General features: G+C 32.3%; 1 protein-coding gene across 3 annotated transcripts in view; it reads right to left on the bottom strand.

Moving 5' to 3' along the window:
* The window catches only part of LOC145672927 (very long chain fatty acid elongase AAEL008004-like), a 94,264-nt gene that overhangs the window by 4,547 nt on the left and 76,907 nt on the right, over positions 1-12,810 (bottom strand). For all 3 annotated transcript variants that reach the window (XM_081742143.1, XM_081742144.1, XM_081742145.1), the window contains exons 5-7: positions 8,213-8,269; positions 5,721-5,829; positions 2,225-2,361 (exon numbers count right to left, since the gene is read on the bottom strand). In XM_081742143.1, coding sequence (XP_081598269.1) covers positions 2,225-2,361; positions 5,721-5,829; positions 8,213-8,269 — 303 coding nt within the window. The remainder of the gene's footprint in view (positions 1-2,224; positions 2,362-5,720; positions 5,830-8,212; positions 8,270-12,810) is intronic.

A 12,810-nucleotide genomic window follows, 5' to 3' on the forward strand; every position in this document is an offset into this window, starting at 1 on the left:
TATGTCAGATCAAAACTGGAATATGCTGCTGTGATCTGGAACCCACCGAAACAGCAATACCGATACCAACTGGAAAAAAATCCAATCTAAATTTATCAAATACTTGGCATATAAGAGAACTGGAATCTATCCATCTTATTAAAACTATCTAACATTAATAGACAACTTCTATATCCCTATACTTGAACAAAGGCGAAACGTGATAGATCTGACTTTTCTCCACAAAATAGTACAAAACGAGTTTAATTGAATGGATATGATATCGACACTAAATTTTCATATCCCGACACTTCGTGCTGATAATTCTGGCCTGCTCTATTGCAAAAAGGTAAGGACCAACATATTATTGAAATTACCAATCTGGAGCATATGCTCTTCTTATAACGAAATATGCATCGAACACAAAGAAATTGACATATGTAATGTGAATTCTATGTTTAAGAAAACTATTGTAAATGTATTTTGTAATACATCAACACTATCATTGGGCTTATGCCTGTTGTGTTGATGACAAATAAATAATTAAATAATGTTTCTCGAACAGTTACTGTCAATGACCAATAAAAATAGAGAACACAATGCTCTCAGTGGCGCCATACGAGTACAAAAGAGCAAACAACTTCAAGTTTGTTTCGAAGACAATTTCTTATGTGTTGAAATAGCTTGGGATTCATATAGAACTTAACAACAGTCATTAGTTAACTCTTTTTAACTTTTTGTAATTAACTATTTGTACATGGATCACTTTTATAGATAGTTTATATTTTAATATTAGATAAATCCAATCCTGATGACTAGAGCTATTTTAATGCAACTTATTTTATTTAATACTACAGTCAATTACCCGCTTTGCTGGATAAAAATAAGAAAGATTAGTAATATATTCCGTTAGTCAGCCACTTTTTACCATTACTGAAGAGTACCCTGATAGACGATGTTTTTTTTTTCTTGCCGGTTATTTTCGATCATTTCCAACTCTCCCTCCCCTCTCCAAGTTGCGTTGCTGAATTCCGACTTAAACGGTATCGGAAGTGTCACTGTTCATCTCAGCGACCCCAAAAGCTATAGATTCGACACTAATATCATTCATGTTCGATCATTTATATATATATATATATATATATATATATATATATATATATATATATATATATATATATATATATATATCCCTGTCCCCCTTCTTTAAGTTGCACCGTCAAAGTGAAATGATAAAAAAACTTCCCAGGCTCAAACCTCATCTATATTGAAAATTTGATCGAGATTAGTCTGGTGGTTGAAGAGTTACTAAGTCAGAAACATCGCAACCTTCATTTTTTTTATAGCTATATATAGATTTGATTATGATTTATTTTCTCTGTGACGTATGAAACTATTTGACATAATATTAGCAACGGGATTCTCAAAGACAATGGGAATGAATCTGGTAATTTTAATCAAAAATTATATTTTAGTTAGGTAACGTTGCACAATTTAGTTTATAGAAACTGTTTTTTTTATTATTTGTTATTCTTTATTGTAGACAGCTTTGCATTGAAGTGAGGGGGCAATTGCCCCCTCAGGGAAGATTCCCGCCGTTTGAGGGGGATCCATTTTAAGACAAAATTTTATTACCCCATATACAATACGAACATGCAATTATAAATGAAGCGTCAAACTGGTTCACTACATTACATAAACAAAACAACACACAAAAAGTCAATGAAACAAAAACAAGTCGTGGGCTCGTTAAGTAAAAAGTGTCTACTATTTGAGGCCCTAGAAATAACATTTATTCGTATGGCTTTGAGATTTGTCAATATTGTTCCCTTAATTAACGTCATGTATGGAACGGTCCCAGGGGTGTAACTAACGGCCCCGCAGACCTTGACGTGCGGAAGGGCCCACAGGCTTCGGGGCCAATAAAGAGTACGAGAAAGTAGGAAAGAGGGAGCCCAAGAATTAGGAAAAACTTTTCCTAGGGGGCCCAAACACGCATATTAATGCTTGCCCTCCAAGAAAAAAATCTAAGTTACAGCACTGATGAAGCGGCAATCAAATAATAATAATAATAATAATAATAATAATAATAATAATAATAATAATAATAATAATAATAATAATAATAATAATAATAATAATAAACCTAATTCATTATTATTATTTCAAACAGAAAAGTAGTTTTTCCGTACTACAACGTTTATATGGATTACACTACAGATCTAGAAATATCAAATGTTCTCACCAGTTGCAAAGAAGTGAGGTATTTCTTCCACCACAAATACTTCTGGTACTGAGGTCCCAAGGCAGCCAGTAGGTAGTAGGAGTACATGACGATATGGATGAAAGAGTTAAGTGTCCCAGGAACTGTGAAGTGTTCGTCTATATTGAGAAGAAACGTAGAAAAATAATATAAAATTAGATCTTTTATCACTTGCTTACGTGTAACATTTAAAGTAAAAATTTAAAAATATGTACAGCCTTTGTATTTCAAATGTGCCTCTGCTGGTGCTGCTGTCGATTTGTGTTTTACTGTACCTCCCTCAAAAGATAAGGCAGAAGTTGCTGGGGCCGACATTTTTCAAAAGTTTGATGCGGACAGGGTTTCCACATTGAATTATTTCACGGGCTTCGCTGTGCCCTGTCTTGTCAGTCATTCTAAGTAGCCTACGATCTTCACTCGCCAAGACCAAACGACTGGATGACAAATTGGCAACACAGCCCGAGATCAATCAGTTCTTTCCTTAAAGCAAAGGGATGGTTTCCTTCGTAAGAGAGCGGCGAGGATGGAGTCGAAGTATGTTTCACATATTTTCCGAGGGCACACTTGAAATAGAGAGGCCCTAACATCTGTGCCTATAGATGAATAGACCCACTGATTCAACCCCAAACCGTTGTATCGTTAATATTTGGAAATTATGTAAGAATGTTATTCTTAAATCATAGCAAGAAAGTTTGCGAAATTTGGTCCTTAACACGGGGGGAAAAAATGGCAGCCAGGGTACGGATTTACACAGTTTCTTGTTCTCTATCACATTTTCTTTCAGCAATCTCTTGATTGGTTTCACGCAGCTTTCGATACTTCATCGTCCAAGCCCACATTGTTCATTTTCATATGATTTCTCTTCTCTACAATTTGTATTATTTCTTTCATATATTTCAAAAGTGGTTTTCTTATAGATATTTTCCCTTCTGGCATTCCTCTCATACCTTTTCGCGTTCTTCCTCTATGTCTCATAATGAAGTAAATTATCCTACTACTTATTTTCGAGTTCTTCTTCAGTATCCTCCTCTCTTCCCTTACTACTTCCAACACTCATTCATTTGGTACCTCATCTATCCGTCCAATTTTCAACATTCTTCTATTACATCACATTTCTAAAGGTTTCTTTCTCCGTTTTCCTTCTTCGCCTAGAGTTCATACTTCACAACTCCACACATATGCTTTTATCAATTTTATGTCGATATCTCTGTCTAAAGGCTTTTTTACGTTTTCCCTGAAATGTCTTCTTCGTCTGAACTAATCTACGTATTGGGATTAGGGACTTGAAATTTTATAGGAATGCTTTCTTAAGAGCCTGTCTTACTAAAAATAATACAAAATTTACCATTTCTCTTTTGCTTGTTTATTCATAAGTGAAAGGAGATAATGAAATGCAACTTACCACAATCATAGATAATGTTATTCTACAACAGAAAATATGAAACTAAAGAATTTTCATTGTTGCCATCCATAGAAATTACAGTGTTGCCTGAATAACAATTCCACCAAAATTTAAGTTAAGGCAGTGACTAGAGGAACGAACTCAACTGCATTTGATTACGTATCATGTTGTTTTGGTATCCTGTGAATTACTTTTTAAAATAAGATTATTATTTGATTTTAATAGCTGTATGTTAAATCTATTTTGTTTATTACAAACTAAATACAACTCTTGTTTAAAAAGTAGTTCACAGGATTTCAAGACATGATACGTAATCAAATACAGTTGAGTTCGTTTCTCTAGTCGCTGCTCTAACTTGGATTTTGGGGGAATTGTTATTTTGGCAACACTGTAATTTCTATGGATGGCAACATTGAAAATTCTTCAGAGTAATATTTTCTGTTGTAAAACAACATTATCCATGAATGTGCTAAGTTGCATTTCATTATCTCCTTTCACTTATCAAAAACAAGCAAAAGAAAAATGGTAAATTTTGTATTACTTTTAGTAAGGCAGGCTCTTAAACCGTAGACTATGGGTAAGAAAGGGTTTAATGAAATTTGCCCCTTTATGAAGGAGAATAAGTTATAAAATATTTTACACCATGATCATAAACTTCTTTTCAAACCGCTGCATGTACATGGGCGAAATTGGATATATGAAAGGGAAGGGTTCGTTAGCAGAATATGAACATATCATTTAATTCAGCAGTTCATTATGCTGAATACTAAGCGAACAGAATTTTCTTTTTGAACCGTTGAATGTACAGATACAAAATTTAGCTATGTGTAGGCTTTTAATACAAAGAATTCGAATATCTTATTCATCTACATTAAACGCAGTTCGCGAGTGAAATCACACCGTTAAAAATTGAAGTGCTATTTCTTCAAACTAAAGCAAGAAAAGTTACTTAATGTTCAAAATGTCATATTTATTTTTCTTTCCATAATTTGAAGTGATACTTTAATTTTTTAGCGATGTGACTTCCACAGAAGCCGCCTCTGATTTGCATGAGGTTTGAAATTCTATCCTAAAAGACTGAAGGAAAGAGAGACATTTTAAAGTTGTTACAACTTTCTTTTATTTATATAATAGTGCGGCTATTGCAAAACGAGACAGATTCTGTAAACAAATAAATGAATAACAGTGGAATCTGCTTACCCTGGACTGTAGAGGTGTGCAAGATTGTTGTCACTGCTTTCTGGATGGTGGAAATATCGTCATAAAAGTAAGCCTTCAGTGTGCCTTTCATTTGATGAAAAGAAAGTATTTACAGGAAGGTATGTCTGGTGAGTATGCACGATGTGGTCACATAAAAACACTTGATTGGTCCAAAAACTCACTAATAATCGCTGCTTTGTGTTCCAGTTTCTGTTCCTCCGTCAAGGAATGAAACACAAATTATGTAAACAAATTCCATTTCTTTGAAATCTTCTGTCATTATTTGGCGAACAATGCCCTTATACACCCACACGAGGTCAGATATTCTGAAAGTCGCATTCTTGGTCGATAATATTCCTTTTTTTTTTTTTTTTTTGGTCGATCATTTCAGTTATTCTGATAAATTTGGTTGGACATAGCCTTCAACAAACTTCTTGTCATCTGAACATCTTATGATATTCTAAAACATCCCAGCGAGAAGGACAATTGACTTCATAAGCCATTTTTGACATCTCAAATGTTTCCGTTGAAATTTTTCCAAAGCGCGCACAGAACTTGATATTCACTCTTTGTTCCATTGTGGAAACAGTGACGAAGTGTCACAACGGCCCTACACTGATGACCGACCAAGCTGCAACTTTCTCCATGCATTCCCAAGATCACACGCAAGATTCACCACTACGGAAAACCTACCATGCCGAAACTAACTTCGTAGCAAAATAATCAGCTTCGTTCCTTAATTTCCACACTGTGTATACGCACATTGCATTTGGGAAATTAAGCTCACAGAATGGTTAACTGATTCATTTTCAAACTGCACTGCACTGTTGAAAATAAGATAATTAATATTTTTCTGAAAATTGGACAAATTCTTACCTGAAAATGCTAATTTTAGGTGAACCCATGATTGTATTGGCATAATCATATGATGGTAGACGTGAACAAATGTTATTTGGACTTGCTTTTTTCTCAACACAAAGAAGACCTGAAACAGAAAAACTTTAAGCATGCTTTTCAAATACAAAGTAAAATTAGAGAACTATATTAACATTTTAAAATAAAAGAAAATTTGAAAATATTAACCCTTTGCGCACCAGTGACATCCATGTAGATGTCATGAAAACGTATCCTTTATTAAAGGTCGTGTTAATCCTGGAGATGATGAAATTTTTTAGTTGATTAAAGGCATGAGTTAGTTTTACTATTTCTCCTTAGGTGACAGCACCTTACTGACAGAAAAGAAAAAACTCTATCTCACTAGATGGCAGGCCTAAGGGAACATTTAATTACAGCACTCATGTATTCGTTTTGACAAAAAACAATTAGCAACTTTCAGATATATTTCGAGATTGGGAAAGAAACATATTTATCTTTGATCTCTGGTAAGTGTTGCCAACCTGAAGGAGCATAAAATCCCTTCAGAATATCAGAATTTCCCTTTTTTAGTCCCAAATCTTCCACAATGCAAATAATTGTTTTTATCAGTAATGTGAATGCTCTCCTCACCCTTGCACAATAACTATGACCTATATAACAATCCAGACGGTCTTTTAACAGTAAATGAAACCGGTATTACAGCACACACATAGGAAAATGAGACCTGGAACGCAAGGGGTTAAAAATTACATGAGCATCAAATTGTAAGGAAAGTTTCTTTCTACAGGGTTTGAGAGATTTAAAAGAATAATAGCGAGTCTAATTCTCTCTCTCTCTTTTTTTTTCATTCATTTAACTTTACAGTTTTATCTTTAGAAATGATTTAGGACTATTTAAGTCATTCACCTGGCAACGCCTCTAAATCGAAAGACGCACAAACTTTCTTCGAATGCAGTCTTTCTCTCTCTCTCTCTCTCAACGCTATAGTACTTCTTTTGGTTTCAACATATGTCTATAAATAGTTATTTACGTCATAAGAAAACGCTAATTTTATCACAGAAGAAAGAATTACCGAAACGTTCGAAATATTAGAAATAATTGCCTTTATGAAACTTTCGTTAAGGGCTCACGCATCAGATTGTTGCTACCAGTAAGAGTAGAAAAATGGGACTGCGGTTTTGTTTAATAATATTATACTATAATCATTATTTTTTTTAAATTCTGTTATTCCCTATTACACCTTCTTTCTTTCATCCTATATTCTATAACACAGTGATCGCCAAATCGTCGATCGCGAGCTACTAATAGCTCGCGGGGACATTTTCGGTAGATCGCGTTAACGCTCCTGTTGGTTAAGCTTGATCAGTGTTGCAAATTTGGGGTAAAAGTCGCTAAATCTAGGGGATTCGATTTAAAAAAAACTTTTTGATGACAAAAAAAGAGTTCCATTCTTTTCATTAAAGGTAATAAGTCTGATAAAACATTTGTTATTTATCACTAACTACACTTCAATTTTCTTAGGTATACTTCCATTTCAGTTCCTTTTTGTAACATACAGTTTATTTAAATTGATTTCTTATTTACTAGAAATGTAAGTTTATAGGCAATAAACAAATGTAAGATTTTTTTTTAAGTTGGTAGTTCTTTCGGTTGGTAGCTTACAGTAGGATTTTGAAACGGTACAGTAGCTCAGAAACTTCATAAGTTTATAAACCACTGTTATATAACACATTTGCAAAAACTTGCTGATGCAAGTGAATTTAGATTGTATTTCACAAGCTGGAATATTTACGCATTGATTCTGCGAGGATAACCGCAAATTAAAGAAAAAACTGGGACAAGAATATCAGAAAGAGAATGTTGAGGATTTAAAAAAAAATTCAAAAAAATAATGACTACTGTCTTATTATGTTAAAGAAAACTGTAGAAATTTTCTAACTCGGAATACAGTTCCCTCATGTAATATAGGACATGAGAATAAAATACACATTTCCCATGTTTAATGATAATAAATAAATAAATTTTAATCTAATTATTATCTTTTCCAAATATCTTTCGTTTTTTTGCCAACGAAACAGGTTATGTACGTTTTACACCAGTAGTGAATTTTTAATAGCGATTCTTAAAAATAAAAACCCAGCTAATGTTTTGATTTCGACTGTTTCTAGAATTATAATTGAGACACAGCAATCGTCAATCTAGAAGTTATTCATTTAGACAACTTAAGTTCTAGGTCTTACCTGCCAGAAAAATAATTAACAATTCTGAACTGACAGACAAGAATATGATTCAATTCAAAGTATCAATACAGGTACCGGTACAGTTCTTTGATTAAAAAAAAAAAAAAAAAAAAAACTTTAAATTTTGCAATTTTTTTGAACTACATATATATATATATTTTTATTTTTGTAATGTGTAGATTTTAATTGAAGTACCGGTACAGTTGTATTTACCACTTCGATCCTTTGTATAAGCTGAATGAGTGTACTCACTGTGTCCAAAAGTTCAGTAATTTTTGCGAATAGGTACCACCAAATTGCTGCTCTTATCTGTAAAAAAGTAAAAATTCAATTTAACTTAATCAAAATTCAAAAGCATTTACCTTTCTCCTGGAAAAATGGAAACAGTTGATTGATGAGCGATGATTTCCCAGAAAGAGTGTATAAGCTGGGACACGACAATAGTGCAAGGGTAGATATCGTGTCTTCTTCTGATATTGAGATCCGAAATACTTATTATCGAAGTTTTTTGTGTTTCAAAAGAATAAAAACAGACTGCTCTACTTTCTTCCATATTATCTTTACACAGTTTTGTATGTTCTTTTGTAGTGCAAGGTCGAAATTTTATGATTTGGTTTCAAAATAATCCTGTTTCTTTAATAGATACGCACGATATAATTTTACGAAGCTCTCCTCTAAAGTGCAATATTGTTGGCTACAGATACTGAATATTGGATTGGTGAAGGACCAGTATTATGTCTTTCCTCGAAAAATTCTGCTAAATCACAAAATTTATTGCTTCACCAAAACATTTTCTCCATACGATTTATATGTATTTATCGTTGTACTTTTTCAATAATATAGTAAAACAGTAGGATATAATTTGCGAGGTTAATTAAATTTTAACCTACTTGTGATTGTTCAAAAAATACCGTATATACTTGTGCAGAAGCCTGTTGTTTTATTTGATTAAAAAATATAGAGATTTTTTCTATAGCTTGTGTATAATGCGGTATTAGCTATTGAGCAGTAACGTTAGGTAAATAGGTTGGTACATGCCTGAAGGAAGAACACTTAGCCAAGACCATTAAGTTTCTCATAGTGAAACATTCGGTATTGAATGAAATTTTGAGACATATTTTAACTTTTGACGTAAATATGTATCTTGATAAAAATCTATTTTATTTCTCAATGGTCCAGAGTGTAGGATACTGGTACTGTTGAGTTTAGTTAATGAACATGTAACAAGTTAGTTATCCCGAGTTCCGAAAGCTTGTATATAGTACAACCTCCTTTGTTGTGTAGATGCTTTACGCTTTACCCTAAAAATGTGTACTGTACTTAGTATATATGCTAAATAAAACTGTTGATTGCGCTAATACGGGAAATAATAACTACTTATATGGTATTGTAATATATGCAAGGTGATTTGCAAGATCTCTCAGACCAATTTTTGTCTGGAAGGACTTTCTTTGATCGTGAATACTGAAGTTACTCCCATCACGACGACTCTAAAAAGGCTAGTTGCTTTATTTAACCCCTCCTTTGTAACATTGGTAGAACCGTTCAAATGTTTTAGGAACGTGTAGAATTTCTCGGCAAACTTTTCATTTTGAAACAATGCAATGATTGTTACGGTTTTGTTACACATATAATTAAAAGTGTTAGATGTCAACTGAGCATTTCTTTTTTTCTTTTCTGAGTATACACGTCATTATTGTTTAACGTAATACGGAATAGAAAAATGGGGTTATTTTCTAACGCTAGAATATGCAATACGAACCATTTTAAAACTACCACTGCAATAGTATTGCCAACTGTCTGGTATTTCACCGGACAGTTCGGTTTTTTACCTGCTTGTCCGGTGTCCGAAACGACCTCAAAACCGGACGCTAAATGTCCGGTAATTTTTCCTCTTACTAGTCCTATTCTCTGTTCTATTCAGATTGTTTTGGAGTGACGATCGTTTTTCGATGAATATGGTTAAAGCACAGCTTATAATTCGCTTTGTTATCGACCTGCTGTACGCGGAATTTGCTGAAGAGTTGAAGGCAGGAAAGTTTACTGAATTTATCAGAACTGCTAAAGGTCAACAAAAGTACATTTTTAAGAGCGCATCTAGCACTGCTTCATTCTCAGTTACATCTTCCAATTAAATAATGCATCCACATGCAGTAAAAATTCGTATGTAGGCATTATGAGACATTATCAGCCTCAGCGAAGCTGGTAAGATATTTTTCAAGTATATTTTGAGCACGCCATAATTATATTCGTTTTTCTGTTTTAAAGATAATGTATTATTGACAGCAGACTACAAAAATTACATGTGCCGACTTAACCAAAACTGGAATAACTAAGTTTACTAAATACTTCAAAAGTAACTAAAACTTTTTGAATTCGAACTCCAAATCGCTCAATTTTATGTGAAGTAATCACTTTCAGGTTGTTTCACATATTTTGACAAGCGATGATGTCACAACCTTAAGAGTTATACATACACCAAGAGGGTGTCCGGTGTTTTCATTCTCAAAAATTGGCAACCTTACACTGGCCCTGCAGTAGTGTGGACGGAAAAGGTTCTAATTTTAATTACATTTAAGACTTTACGGACACGTATTCCCTATGACATCTTCCGTATTTCTGCCTATGCACAACAGTAATATATCAGTACAATTTACAATAAAACAAAATTGTTTGGTTTTTAAGTATAAATTTCAGTGACTAGTGACTATATTTTTATAGTTTATTAAAAATCAAAACTCTTTTAACTGTGTCTAGACTTCTGTGGCAAGCAAATTAGCATCTGAGAAGAAAGTGGCGTCAAATAATTTTATTAATACTGTGCTTACTACCCACTTTATTCGTCTTTTCATTGTTGAGTGGGCACTATTCGATAATATTTTCATCTACCAGTAGGAGCAAATTCACTCTTCGGGGAAATGTACACAAACAAAGAATGAAAAAGATGCAGATGAATCAGGAGTAATAGTGGCGAAAGGAATTAACAATAACATTTGTGTGTTGGTGAGTAAATAATCAAAATTAGTGAACGCAGTTCGGACATTCAGGGTTGGATACAAACAAATTCAGATGAGCATTATCTAAGTTTTATCATGAGCTGGCTCATTTCTTTCTTTTTTTTTAAAGAAGTATATAAGTTTCATTTAGTTCCAAAATAACATGCATTTCGAATAAAATCAAGCCTCTCTACTAAATACAACTGTCTTGCTTGTAGCATGATTCTTGATCAATTATTTACGTAGAATATTCAACACTGTCTTTGCCGGTCATTTCAATATTTAGATTTTGGATTGTCATTGAATAAAGAAATAAATGTAACGTAAGTTAACAATCCGTTCATACAGTCTTTCCAATAAATTACAAATTTTATAACGGAATTATTTCTTGCGAAGATGTAGTTACGAGATAATTTATTTATTACGGTTCAGTTGTATTTACTTCAGTAATAAATATTTTGATCTGAAGTTGTTTCTGAATCTTTTGATTTTAGTGTCATTATTTCTTATCTGTACATTTTTCGATCAGTATTTTAAAGATTTATGATCTTAGCTACTAAGTACAAACTTATTTTTTTTTTTTTTTTTTTTTAAATATGAAAAATTAATTTTATGTTGAGCGTATTGAAATGAAAATAAACACACGTGTAGTTGTTGCTGATTTCCGATCTATGAATTTAAGCTTCACTCTGCATACTTATTAGAAGTTAATGTAAGTATTTAGAAATGATTTGAGCAGCCCATATTAAAAATTAGTTTGCGCAACCCTGATTAAATACAAATAAAACAAACTCCAAATTTGTCTAGCTCTTTTTCAATATAGTTTGATTTTTCATTCTTAAATAATAGTACACAATATAAACAAAACCATTACTTTGCTCTTGTTTGTTGAAGGTGGGTTAGTCATATTAGTTTGAGTTTAAACATGAAATTGCATTTTGCTATTGGTTTTTAGTTTTTCGTGATAGTTCCTAACAGTAGAGAGAATGATTAAGACGTAACACTATAAAATTTATGCAAAAATCACTACAAGGAATCTTTATACTCTCTTTCATTTTTTGTAGTGATTTAAACTGATATTACCATAATAATCTATTTCACGTCAAAATTAATGAAAACAAAAACAAAGATTTTAGGAATGATCAAAAAATGCATCAAAAGACTGCAATCTTGGCCAATAATTAGTTTTTGAATCAGGGGCTACAAAATTTTTGAATAGCCCCTAAATCTTTTTTTTTTTTTTTTTTTTTTTTTTTTTTAACGAAATAAGCACATCATACTGAATTAACTGATAGTTTGGGTTTGACTACACTATATGTAGTTCTACAGACATAAGGTCTACAAGAATATTTTTGATTGATATATATTGGATCTTTTGATAAAAAAAGCTTTAAGTCTATATGTTTACGAAAGTTTACATGAATAAATTAATCATATTATATGTATTTTAAAACATATGTTTTATTTTTAAGCAGTTATATGTTTTGTTTGGACAATGAAAACCAATATTTCACTTATTAAAATATTTACCTCCAAATGTTATTTTTTCGTATAGACGCTTCCTTAGAAATAATATAGGGTCTATATATTTTTTTTAACTTTAGAAGCTGATGAAACTACGAAACTTTAGGACCAAAGCAAAATGCATTTGTCATGTAATTTCATCATATAGTGATATCCCTTTTTATAGTAAATTTTAGTTAAAATAATATCATATATTTATATAAGTAATACCTACATTTCCTAGTAATATTAAAAAAGCAGAAACAAAATAATTCTGAATTAAGTATTGAATTTTAAAACAAAGATAAATCAACTCTCATAATAAGTTCATGCTATGCCATATCAACTTTA

Source organism: Thermobia domestica, chromosome 16 (assembly GCF_964235325.1).
Source record: "Thermobia domestica chromosome 16, izTheDome1.hap1.1, whole genome shotgun sequence".
NCBI lineage: Eukaryota > Metazoa > Arthropoda > Insecta > Zygentoma > Lepismatidae > Thermobia > Thermobia domestica.